Source organism: Petaurus breviceps, unplaced genomic scaffold, assembly GCF_028583685.1.
Source record: "Petaurus breviceps papuanus isolate PSGF00001 unplaced genomic scaffold, PetGlider_PUasm1.0 90823, whole genome shotgun sequence".
In the NCBI taxonomy this organism is placed as follows: domain Eukaryota; kingdom Metazoa; phylum Chordata; class Mammalia; order Diprotodontia; family Petauridae; genus Petaurus; species Petaurus breviceps.
In genome coordinates, this window is record NW_027187352.1 from 2,605,186 (window position 1) to 2,618,810 (window position 13,625).

Genomic DNA, 13,625 nt, shown 5'->3' on the forward strand with positions numbered 1-13,625 from the left:
CACACACACACACACACACACACACACACACACACACACACACACACGTCTCTCCTGTTCTTCCAAGTGTCCAGTCTATGCCTTAGTACTGGCCTTCCTACATGTCTAGAATGTACCTTATTCAAGATGTAGTTCAAGCACCATCACAAAGCCTCCAACCTGCTAGTACCCTCCCTTCTTAGGCTACCTTGTATTTTACTATTTTGTATTATTTTTGTGTTTATTCTGTTTATAGTTATTCCATATACACAAACTCGTTATTACTGGCTAATTATAATGTAAGCTCCTTGTGTCTAGGGCCTGTTTCATTCATTAGATTTATATGCTTAGGGGCTAGTAAAGTGACTGGAAAATACCAAGTGATTAATACTTTCGTGTTTTTGTTGTTTTTTGTGAAAGGGATGGGTAGGAGAGGATATAGCAATTTTAAATTACATGATCACATGTTATATGATCCAATCTTATTTCCCACAATTCAGCAGAAATGGAGGCAAGGGTCTTATGATTCTTTGAATCTCCCCTATACCTGGCAGAAAACAAACACTCTGAAATGGGCTAATCATAATCATGTTATCCTTATACCTGCCTCCCTAACTTGATTAGTGTTATCCTTTCCCTGAACAATGCCACAGGCACACTGCCATCCACACAAGGAATCCAGATCTCAGCCACTAATTAGGTTCTATCTTGAGCTGTCTGCTAGTCAAATTCTACCTCCACTTCCTGCAATCAACCCCCTCCAATTCTGCTTCAATCAAATGCCAAGAACCATCCTTTTTACACACAGATCTAGACATGTCACTCCTTTGTGGAAAGTCATCAATGGCTCCCTTTTACTTCTTGTATCAAGTTTAAACTCCTTGCCTCCTATTCAATATCCTTGGCAACAAAGCAATACATCCTGAGGAAGCCTTTCCTGACACCTAGGGTGAAGGCAAGGCAATTTGGGTTAAGTGACTTGCCCAAGGTCACACAGCTAGTAAGTATGTCAAGTGTCTGAGGCCACAAATTTAACTGGGCTCTCCTGACCAGGGCCAGTGCTCTATTCACTGTGCCATGTAGCTGCCCCGACATTTATATATATATATATATTTTTTTTCTTAATTTTTTAAATTTATTGCTATGTTTTGTTTCAACTTCCCTCCCCTATTCAATAAGCTACCTCTTATAACCAAAAGTATAAATGAAATGGGAAAGGAAAGCAAGGCAATTTCAGGAAGATTCAAGAGCTGGATTTGAAATCCATCTCTCCCACAATCTGTGTAACCCATCAGTAAGTCTCTCAGCTTCTATTTCATATATGCAAACTAAGGATAAAAAGGTTTAGAGTACCTACACTTCCTGAATAAATAAAAGAATGAGAATAAAATAAGATAATCTATGTAAAGAACTTCAGAAAGTTCATTATTATTCCATACACATATGCATGCTAATCAAGATTTCTTAAATCTAGAGGCAGTGTGGAATAGTGACTAAAAAACAGACTAACTCAAATGGCAAAAAAGGCTCAAAAAGCCAATGAGGAGAAGAATGCCTTAAAAAGACAAATTTGCCAGATGGAAAAAGAATCTCAAAAGCTCACTGAAGAGAATCATTCCTTCAGAATTAGATTGGAGCAAATGGAAGCTAATGACTTTATGAGAACTCTTAAACAGATCCAAACAAATGAAAAAATAGTAGGCAATGTGAAATATCTCACTGGGAAAACCACTGACCTGGAAAATAGATCCAGGAGAGATAATTTAAAAATTATTGGACTACCTGAAAGCCATGATCAAAAAAAAAAGAACCTAGAAATCATCCTTCAAGAAATTCTCAAGGAAAATTGCCCTGAGGTTTTAGAACCAGAGGGCACAATAGAGGTTGAAAGAATCCACCGATTACTTCCTCAAAAAGATCCCCAAAAGAAAACTCCTAAGGAATATTATAGCCAGGTTCCCAGATCAAGAAGAAAATATTACAAGCAGGCAGGAAGAAACAATTTGAATATTGTGGAAACACAATCAGGATAACGTAGGATCTGGCAGGTTCTACACTGAGGGATCAAAGAAGGGCTTCGAATATAATATTCTGGAGGTCAAAGGAGCTGGGATTAAAACCAAGAATCACCTACCCAGCAAAACTGAGTATCATGTTTCAGGGGAAAATATCGTCATTCAATGGAATAGAGGACTTTCAAGCATTCTTGATGAAAAAACCAGAATTGAATAGAAAATTTGACACTCAGATACAAGAAGCATGAGAAGGTAAACAGGGAAAAGAAATCATAAGGAACTTATCAAAGTTGAACTATTTACATTCCTACATTGAAAAACAATAATTGTAACTTATGAAACTTTTCTCAGTATGAGAATAATTGAAGAGAATAGAAATGTGTGTATATGTGTGTGTACATACACATATATGTCTTTATAGGAGGGTATATGGACGTATGAATAAATATGTGAGTGTGTGAATATATGTGTACAGGTATATATAGACAAAGGACACAGGACCAATTTAATAGGAACAGACGATACTTAAAAGGTGAAATTGAGAGGTGAGAGAGGAATATAATGAGAGGAGATGGGGAAAGACAGAATGGGGTAAATTATCTCATAGAGAAGAGGCAAGGGAAAACTGTTACAACGAAGGGGAAGAACAGGAAGGCATTGATTTTTATTGAATTTGGCTTAGGGAGGGAATGACATACACACTAAATAGGGTATCTCACCCTACAGGAGACTAGGGGGGAAGGAGATAAGAGGGGGGATTATGGAAGGGAGGGCAGGGGGGGGGGGGGGGAGGGGAGTTGGAAGCACACACTTTTGAAAAGGGACAGGATCAAAGTACAGAACAGAACAAGTTGGGGGTGGGATAGGATGAAGGGAAATATAGTCAGTTTTTCACAATATATGCACTATGGAAATGTTTTGCATAGCTACTCATGTACAACCTATTTGAATTGCCTATCTTCCCAACAAGGGTGGGTGACAAGGGAGGAAGGGAAAGAATCTGGAATTCAAAGTTATAAAATCAAATGTCTAAACATATATATATAATTATTATTATTATTACACATGTAACTAGGAAATAAGAAATACAGGCACTGGGGCACAGAAATCTACCATGACCTACTGGAAAGTCGGAGGGGCCATGGGGAAATATATAGAAAAGAGCAGCCTGGGGAGGAGATATTCAGTGGGATCGTTGTTTTGTGGTGGTGGGTAGGAGAAAAATGGGGAGAAAATTTGTAACTCAAATCTTGTGGATGTAAACTAAAAAATAAAAAAAGAGAAAAAAAGGAAAGAAAGGAGAAAAGTATTGACCCATCATGGGTGTAGGGGCTGGGAGTCTCTCTAAAGGAGGATCCTCAAGCCTCAGGAAACCAAAAAGGCACCTGCCGTTTTCCCAATTCTCTAATGTCCTATGGAATTGAGAGAAATGGGCAAACTGCCAGAAAGGGCGTCCCCTATACTTTGGAAGGTAGGCCTGGGTCCACGGCCTCAAACTGAACCACTGGACAGAGAGCCTGGGAGTGCCTCAAAAAGCACTTCCCAGAGGTGCTTCCTCAGTCTTCCTAGGTGCTTGGAGAGTGACTCCAACTGCAGAACAAGAAAGGGACAGAGAGGGAGGAGGGAGGTTTATATACCTTCTAGTCTCAGCTGAAGAAGAGCCTGAGGGGGTCAGACAGTTCCCAGTCAGGGAACCAAAATATGTTGCATTCTAGGGATGCAAGGAACCCTGAAATGCAAGGGGTACAGGGTAGAGTTCTGTCTCAACAGAATTTGACCACTCAAGCCTTCTTTCAGTCCAGTGTCAAGTTTATCGTAACACCAATAGAAATGGGCCAGACAGTAAGTTTGTGCTATTTGTGTCACCAATACAAGCAAGGCAACTTAAGAATCTAAGCATTTGATGAAGATGGTATTAATATTTTTATACAGGAAGATTGTGGGAAGATTTGGATGGAATCTAGGAGTGGCAAATAGCCTGGGGGTGGTCCAGAAGTAAGGGGGGGAGGTGGGTCCTGGATGGGATTAAGTGGCAAGTAGCCTGGCCTGGGGTGGTCCTGAGGTAACAGAATAAAGGGCTGAGCTGAGTAAGGTGGTATGTGTTGGGGGTGGGGGGGCATGCAATGAAAGGATAGTTGAAAGTATTATTGATTGGGATGGGCACTGCCTCAGGCAAATTTGAGTTCCTGAAATTTGTGGGAAAGTTCAAGGACTGAGGGTTTTTGCTTTTTGGGGGTCCCTCATTCCCATCAAATATATAATAGACCCTACCTAGTTGTATATATTTATTTAAATAGTACCTTTTACTAAAAGTAAGACAAGACAGGCACTGATACTCTATATGTCTAGGCCAACAGAAAAACTGTGGAATCTTAGAATTACTCAGTTTAATTTGAAAAGGTCACAGAATTTTAGACCTGAAAAATATCCTGAAAACCAGTTACTCTATCACTACGAACCATTCTAGAATGGTTTCTGTCTACTCTTTTGATAGATGGCAGAATATGTAGGGGAAATTGTAGTCATTAGTAAATGATAACCAAAAGAACAATAACAACTTTAAACTACACTTATGATGGATACTAGAACTAATTTTTAAAGTATAAAAAAGCTCAAAGAGCATAAAGAAGAAAATTTGGGAAATATTTCAGAGGGTCTAAAAGAACAGGTAGCAACATGGAATATGAAGCTATTTGGGATCTGAAGGGTGAACTTCACATGGCTGTTGAGACTGGTTAATAAGGGGTAGATATATCAAATATCTATCTTATAGTGAAAAAAAGTGTTACTTTTACATCCCACCAAATGTAATTATGTTTCAATTAAAATTTAGCTAATACATACCTGGTAGGTGTTATCAAAACTGTCATACATGAATCTGGTGATCAAAGATGTCTTTCCAACTGAAAGGAAAGGAAGGACAAAGGTTACTCTATATTAACATTTATAACATTTCTCCAATTCCCATTAAAAAATGTTTCAAAGCAAGAATTAAACACTACCAGGAAAAAAAAAATCTGCAAATGCATCATCTAACATTTGCCAAAAAAACAGATAACTTTTAGGATGAAGGAAGCTTGCAGTAGAGAACAGGGATTGGAGTAGAATGAAGTAAGTATAAAAAGTTAGAGTGGGTTGTAATTCCTTTGAAAAATTTCTTCATGTCCTTTGACCATTTCTCCATTTGCAGAACGGCTCGCACATATATGTATGTGTGTATGTTAGTTTCCTTTATATTTTGGATACCAAGTACATAATGAGAGATGTTTAATGCAAAGTTTTCCCAATTGACAGTTCTCATTCTGCACTGATTCTGTTCATATAAAAATTGCTTCATTTTATATAGCCAAAATTAATTCTTTTTAATTATTGTCTCTATCCCTTGTCTGGCCAAAAGCTCTAGGCCAGCTACAGCTAAGACAGAAAGGTCTTATGTACAAAAAATATGCAAAGCAGAGCAACATTTATGAGGTAGAAACAAAAAAAGTAAATGCTCACTGTCTGAGAATAACAAAACAAATTGTACTACATGAATGCAAAGGACTTACATTCAGAAACCCCTCCTTTGAGGTTCATACCATCCAAATATATCACCAAATCCATACCCTGGTAACCATTATCTATCTATTCCCAAGACATTCTTCTTCCTTCCTTAATGAGTTTAGTGCTTATCTAAGTTTCTCAACTTCCCCACAAAATGGTAGCTCCAACAGGAAGCAAACTGCCCAGTTCCAAACACATATTCAAGTAAAACCCTAAGCTAACACTAGACTAAATAAGGATCAAGAAATACAATGTGAAACTACAATATGCGACTTGGTTCCATCCCAAAGTCCACAAAAATCAGCCAGAAGCTCAATGGGAATAGGGACTCAAGAAAATTCTTCTACCAAAAGAAGGCTTCCCTTGAAAAAGACCCAGGACAGGGACCTTATAAGCCCCAAGGAATACCAGACGAGGTGCCAGAGTGTTCAGACCCAGACAGCCCTGGCTTAGAGGCTCTGAGATCTCAAAAACTATCCTGAGATTCCAGTGCTGCGTACCTCAAAGATCTAGGAGGCTAAACTCCAGGACTTGGGAGGAACCTAAGGCAAATCCAAGTAGGACCAACTACCCCACCCGAAAATACAGCTGGGGGCAAGGAGACAAACAAACCTTAGCACAAAGCTGCAATTCAGGAACTAAAATAAAACTGGAAAGATTAAGTATATCAAAGAAAATATAGACAAGGATTAAAAAAATACATTACTGCAAAACTAACTCCACTGCTACATACAAAGACTCAAAGGGAAAAATGGATTTTCAACAAGGATTACATGAATACTTGTAGAAATCAATGTGGTAAAAGATTTCAAAACAAAATAAAAACTCTTGAGGATGAAGCAGAATAGCTTAGAAGAGAAAGTGGTAACCAAGAAATAGACTCTGAAAACTAAAACAGACTAAAATAGAAATCAATGACTTTTAGTGCAATAGTACACAGGGCACGAGGTTAGCACTTATTAATTGCTTGACCATGAACAAGCCACTTAATTGACTTTTCTCTATTTGCCTCAGTTTCCTTAACTGTAAAATGGGGATTTATTTTATTTTGCTTTTTGGTGGGCAATTGGGGTTAAGTAACTTGCCCAAGGTCACAGGGCTAGGTTTTTTTTGTTTGTTTGTTAAGTGTCTGAAGCTAGATCCGAACTCAGGTCCTCCTGACTCCAGGGCCACCACTCAATGTGCCACCTAGCCGCCCTGGGTATAACATTTTAACAAGAACCTGCCTTGCAGGGCTGTTGTGAGGATCAAATGAGGTAATATTTATAATGCACTAAAGTACAGTGCCCAGCACATGGTAGGCACTATATAAATGCTTATTTCTCTCTCCCATACCATAATAGGGTATTTCCCTCAACCACCCTATTTTCCAATTTTCTAAACTATTCAATTCCTATGGTGTACTGTGATACTACACTTCAGCCCACAAAGATAACCACAGCCTTGATCTTGCCATCATCCATAAATATTCCACTTCCATGCTCATAAGCTCTAAAATTTTTTATGTGATTAAAATCTTTTATAATTCTTTCTCTGTACCTTATAACACTCAATACTATTCTTTTTTTTTTTCAGTGACCTTGTCAAATTCTTCCACTTCTTTGTTTTTTCCCAGTCCATCTATCCCTGCACTGGTTATTCTGCCTTCCTTTTCACCATGTGGCTTTACCTATCACAGTGGTTACTTTAAACATTTTTATCCCTCTTCAATCTTCCCACAACATCCCTTCCCAACAACTTCTCAGCTGGAGACCTCGAAAAAAATGAGATCATTTTTCTGAGCTCCTCCTTCTTTCCTACCTCTTCATCACATATAACTCAGACATCTCACCTTTCTACCTCTGTTTTCACCTATTTCTCCTGAAGAGGTGACCCTCATCTTTGTGAAGATGTATCCTTGAGAATATTCCCTCCTATCTTCTCTAGCAGACTGCTCCCATTATCACCACTTTCTCATTACTCTTCAATTTCTCCCTATTGGGTCTTCTCATGCTGTCTAAACATGCCCATATCTCTTCATACTAAAAAAAAAAAAGTCACTTGATACATCTATCCCCACTATCATTTTACTCTCCCCTTCCTCTTCATGGTTATATCCTTGGAAAGGTACCTACAACTGGTGCCTCCACTTCTTCTCTCACTTCTAAACTCTCTGCCATCTGTCACCAATGATTTCTTAATTGCTAAATCTAACGACTTCTCAATCACTCCTACTTCCTGACCTCTCTTCAGCCTTTGGGTCATCACTCTCTCTTTCTGAATAAAATCTCCTTATTTTAGGTTTCTGTGACACTATTCTCTCCTGATTTTTTCCTGATTCTTTCCTGATTGCCCAAGTCATATCCACCATCTATGAATCCTGTCCCTCCTCCTCCAAAGGTATGTCTAGACCTTCTCTTCTTCCTCTGATACAATCTCACTTGATGATCTCATCAGCTTCCACCGTTTCAACTATCATCTCTATGTAAGTAATTCCCAGAAAGAATTTAAAACACAAGAATGTAGAAGTAAAAGAAAATTTTAGGAGAAGATAAGCAGAAGAAAACGTTAAATAAAACTGATAATTCTATTCAAGTCAAAGCAAATAACCTTGAAGACATAAAGCACAGACATAACTTAAACTTATAGGTTTCCAGAAAAATGTGACAAATCAAAGACTCTGACTACCATACTGAAGAATGACATAAGAAAACTGCCAAGAACTTCTGAATACCGCAAATGAAACACAGCAACTACACAAAAGAAAATCCTGTGCTTGACACTGTATAGCATATATTGATTAAATTTCAAAATTAAAATAACTTTTTTTTATGCAGTCAGGAAAAAGTTTTTTAAATACAAAGGGATGACAATTTGAGTAAGTCAGTATTAACCCACAGTAACAAGAAATCTAAATGAATGGAGGAACCATGTATTACAAAAAGAAAAGATGCTCAAGTTACAACACAAAATAACATACTGAAACCTAATCATCAACTAAAAAGGACGATTCTCTAAACTGTGGTACATGGCACCTTGGGAAAGGGAGGTAACAAAACAATGGTCAAAATTATTAGATATTTTTAAGTATGACTGCTATGTAAATACACCCATTTTCTCAATGAAAATAAAGTTCAAATTAAAGTTAACAAAAATGAAACTAGAATGACAAATAAACTCTGATAGTGACTGCACCAACCACAGAAATGGAAATAGCGGAAATGAGATTCAATCGAAGTTGGCCAAATCTCAATGCATTTTGCTTGCAGTCACCATCAGAAAGTATAGGCAAAGTGAGTTTACATCTTTGCAATCCTCCTTGTATCTGAACATGAATTCTGTGAGAAAATATAAACAATGTTTGTATTCAAGTTTTTAAAAACAATAAATAAGATCATGTATAGTTCTCACAATCATTCTTTTTGATAAGTACATAACCATAGGCTGGTTTCCAAAAACTGCAACCTCTTTAAGATAATTTGAGAATGGAAATAATTGCTTGAAAATTTTAAACAAATTTAAATCTGATGTTTTTAATTTTTGTCCACTCAAATTTTTTAGATGCAATATCCTTTTATGACGAATAGCCTGAAGAGAAAAATTCACTGATGAAACTGAAAGTACAAGCTAAAATAAAAGAGGTAGCTTAAGTAAGTAAAAATACAGAAACAGAAAAAAAAACAACAAAAAGTAAAAAGCCCATATTCATAAAATACAATTCACTATATTTGTCACTAGAATACATAAATGCTATTACTAATGAAAAGGAAAGGCTAGGGGCGGCCAGGTGGCTCAGTGAGTAAGAGCACCGACTCCAGTGTTGGGACGACCTGGAGATCAAATCCTGGGCTCAGACACTCAGCACCACACCCAGAAATAACTGGCCGTGATACCTTGAGCAAGTTACTTAACCCTGATTGCTTTAAAAAAAAAAAAAAAAAAAGGAAAGGCTAATATTTACTTTATATGAATGCTTTAGCTGCAAAAGTCTGAAATCCAATAAGTCAAAAAGATAATTTGCAAATACACACGTAGAATACGTTGGCAAAACAAAGGAATTTTTCAAAAGAAAATTCTATTCTTGTGATAAACAAAAATGAACTTTTTTCAAAAACCACCTGATGACATCATAAGTGGAAAAGATCTCATTTGAGGAGAAATGTTGGTGCTACCTTCAGCTACTGGTATAATTTAAATGATGCTTGGCAGATCATATGCAAAGTAGCTTCAAATTGCTCTACTAATATCTTATATAGAGTGAAGAATTATCTCTATTCCTTGAAGACTTTGGTGACTAATTACCTGAGAAAATAAACTGTTTCTATCTTGCCAGGTAGAGGAAGCAACAGCTGAAATAACATAGGCATTGTGCCATTTACTATGCTACTAACTCTTTCTATACATTCAAACAACCATCCCTTCATATAGATTGATTATGGGTTGGCCAAGTCAATGGGATAAAAATAAAAATACCATCTACATTACTGTTTACTCTAGAAAAAACAGTAATGAAATTCAACCAAAGGAGTATGAATCTAAAGGAAAAAAGTAGGAAGATGACTAGCAGTATTAGATATCCAGGCTATACTACTAGGCATTAATAGTCAAACGGAACCTGTGGCCTTGAGGCCACATGTATGTGCCCCTCTAAGTCCTCAAGTACAATCCTTTGAATCCAAACTTCCGAAGAACAAATCCCCTTAATAAAAGGATTTCTTCTGTAAAACTTGGACTTGGTCAAAAGGCCGCACCCAAAGACTAATATCCTAGCAACTGGTCCCATCACTTCCTGACAAACAGAGGGAGAAGAAAAGGAAGCAATGTCTGATTTTATATTTTTGGGCTCAAAGATCACTGCAGATAGCGACTTGCAGACATGAAATTAATAAACACTTGCTCCTTGGAAGGAAAGTTATGGCAAATCTGAATAGCATACCAAAAAGCAGAGACATCACCTTGCCAACAAAGGTCTGTATACTCAAGGCTATGGTATTCCAGGAGCAATGAATGACTGAGTGTTGGACTCTAAGGAAAGTTAAGCAGCACAGAAACAACACATTTGAGAGTTTCTTCCAACAGCAAAAAGATCAAATCAGTCAATACTTAAAGAGATTAATTCAGGCTATTCACTGGAAAGTCAAATAGTGAAGCTGAAATTGATATACTTTGGCCACATAGTGAGAAGACAGGACAGGACTCCTTGGAAAAAAAACCCTGATGTTGGGAAACACTAAAAGCAAAAGGAGAAGGATGAATGAAGTCTATAAACACACTGAAATGCTGAGTCTGAAGGCCTGACAAGTATTCAGGGCATAATATATGTGAAAATATGCATACAAACACTCCCAAGTGAATTGAAAAAAAAAAACATTAGAAAAGCTATATGTTAATTTTTCTATGCCCTGTCATACTGTATAATAATTCAATAGTGGTCTTCAATTGGCCTTTATCATGGTCATTGCCTTCTGTAAGATCTTAAAAACTGCATCAAAACTAACCTTTGTAACATTCAGATAAAATAAGATAGGATGGATAAAAATTATTCTAATCAAAACTATTTATTTTAATAATGCAATTTTGTTTTAGTTGACATACCTATTACTTTGAAGATCTGTTTAACTTACAGATTGGTATTCCATTCACATAGTGGGTTTCAGTGTGTATCCAGGAAACCATCTGTTTCAGCTAAATCCTTTAGCCTCTGGTTTATAATCCTTCCTTCTAACAGCAGTTTTAAAAAGTGAACAGTCAGCACTTTTACTTGGGTCTGAATTAAATAGGATGGTCTTAAAAAGAAACATCTTAAGAAATTTTTGTTTAACATAGCTAGTAATATTAACAATCCAGTGTTGGTGCTGGATGCTGAAACAATCCTGTGATGTAAAAAAACCAGTATGCTGGCAAAGTGTGTTATGCAAGTTATTTTTTTAATTCTATTCTGTTTATCAAATTATACAACTTATGGAATACTAAAGTATTTTATAGAATTATACTTATTATATTAATATAATAATATATGATATATTATAATATATAACATTTCTGTTATATTTATTATTATTATATGTATTTATTTATTTATTATGGAATACTGAAGTATTTTAAAGCTTAAGTTTTAAAAAAACACATCAACCTACATTGTGTAGTAAACCTTTATGATAACTTGAGTAATGTTTAATGTGAAGGTATTTGTAGATTCAGTATTTGATTGCATGCCGCCATGGGGGGAAGGGAAAGGAGAGGGTGGGGAAGAAAATTTGAAACTCAAGGAACTGAATGTTGTAAACTAAAAGGAAATAAATTTTTCTAAAAAAGCTTTATAAGTCAAATATAATACTTATAAGGATTACTCAGCATTGCACCCACACTAACTCTTTATATAGAGTTGCAAATACAGAGTGCAAGTATTATTAATATAATTTTAAACACAAATATAGAGTGTTAACATATCATTTTAAACACCAGGGTACAGAGATATCAAGTAATTTGCCAACAATTGTACAACTCAAACGTACCAAAGTCAGGACTTAAAAACCCAAGGTGTCTTCCGAATTTAACACTTATTCCACCTTCTCAGGCAAGCCAAGCTTAGCTGTAGCTAGGATCAAATAGGTACATCAGGAAAGACTATTATGTCAACTTAGGACCCAGGAAACTGTAAAGCTAATCATCAGAATAAAGAAGAGAAACCCTAGATATTACATGAATTTGTAATTAACAAATAACACAATCACAAACATTACTACCATATTTATAAATTGCTTTAGACTTGCTTGTCTGGACACAAACTAGGGTCTACAATCTAGAAAGCACCTTGATCTGACAATGGTCTAGATCTGACCTGTCCCTGTTGAAAGTCGGCTCAAGCTATCCCTATGATCCTTAAAGAATGCAGCACTCAAAAAATAAAGTACCTAAAGAACAATGGGTAGGATGCCAGATAAGAAAGTTCAGGATTATACAAGCCCAGACCCACAAGAAGTGGGGAGAGCCTAGTTCCAATACAGAAAGTAAGGCTGAAAGAACGGGTTAACAAAAAAATATCAAGAGTTATCAAAATACAAGAGACAACCAAGATACAAATATAGGCGAGGAGAATTAACTACAAAACACCTACAAGCAAAATCTCAAAGAAAAACTTAACTAGGACATGAGATCAATTAGAATTTACAAAACAAATGAAACCAGCGTTTTTAAAAAGAATTTAAAGTGAGATTATAAATAAATACGTAAATAAATAAATGAAGTTTAGAATCATTAAGGAATGAAGAAAAAACTTGGAAAGAGAATAACTCAGCATAAAAGACAGAAAACCAACAAACCAAGTAATTAAGTCCCTGAGAATAAGAATGAACAAAATGAAATTATGTATTAAAGTATTAAAAATAAAGTTAAAAGATTGAAAAAATAGAAAACATAAGATATCTCATATCTGAAACAAATGGCCCAGAAAACAGATCAAGTATAATAGGTTAGGAATCATGGAACTACCTCAATGCCATAACTTTTTTAAAAAGTGGCTAGACATCATATTTCAAGAAATCATGAAAACAAAACAAATGCAGGCACACTAATGCAATTCTGGTGGAATTGTGAAGTGATAAAACTGGCATGACCATTCTGAAAGCAATTTGGAACTATGCACAAAAAGTTAGTAAACTGTGCATACCTTTGACCCAAATGCTACTACTAGGATTGTATATCAAAGGAAATTTTAAAAAGAAAAAGGACCCATAATACAACAAATATATTTACAGTACCTATTTTTGTGGTGGCAAATAAGTAGAAACTAGAAGATGGGGAGAGAATGACACCTACTGGGGTAAAAATTTGACTAAATTTGACAAAAACTGATGGGAAACCTGGAAAGCAATTGGCACAAATGAGATACAGACAAACATCTCACACCAATAAGATCCAAATGGGTCAACATAAAGAGTAAAATCATAACATATTGTGGAGCAGGTAAGAAATTACCTGTCATGTCTATGGATATGGAAAACTTCATGGTCAAAGAAGAGATAGGGAGGATCACAGAAGGTAAAATGGACAGTTCTGATTACACAAAATTTAAAAAAGTTTAGCACAAACAAAACCAATGTAGCTAAA

At 36.1% G+C, this 13,625-nt stretch overlaps 1 protein-coding gene across 4 annotated transcripts in view; it reads right to left on the bottom strand.

Moving 5' to 3' along the window:
- Positions 1-13,625, bottom strand: part of RAB6A (RAB6A, member RAS oncogene family) — an 84,168-nt gene that overhangs the window by 34,031 nt on the left and 36,512 nt on the right. For all 4 annotated transcript variants that reach the window (XM_069070820.1, XM_069070819.1, XM_069070818.1 and 1 more), the window contains exon 2: positions 4,839-4,897. In XM_069070820.1, the coding sequence (XP_068926921.1) occupies positions 4,839-4,868 (30 nt within the window). In that variant the 5' untranslated portion in view covers positions 4,869-4,897. The remainder of the gene's footprint in view (positions 1-4,838; positions 4,898-13,625) is intronic.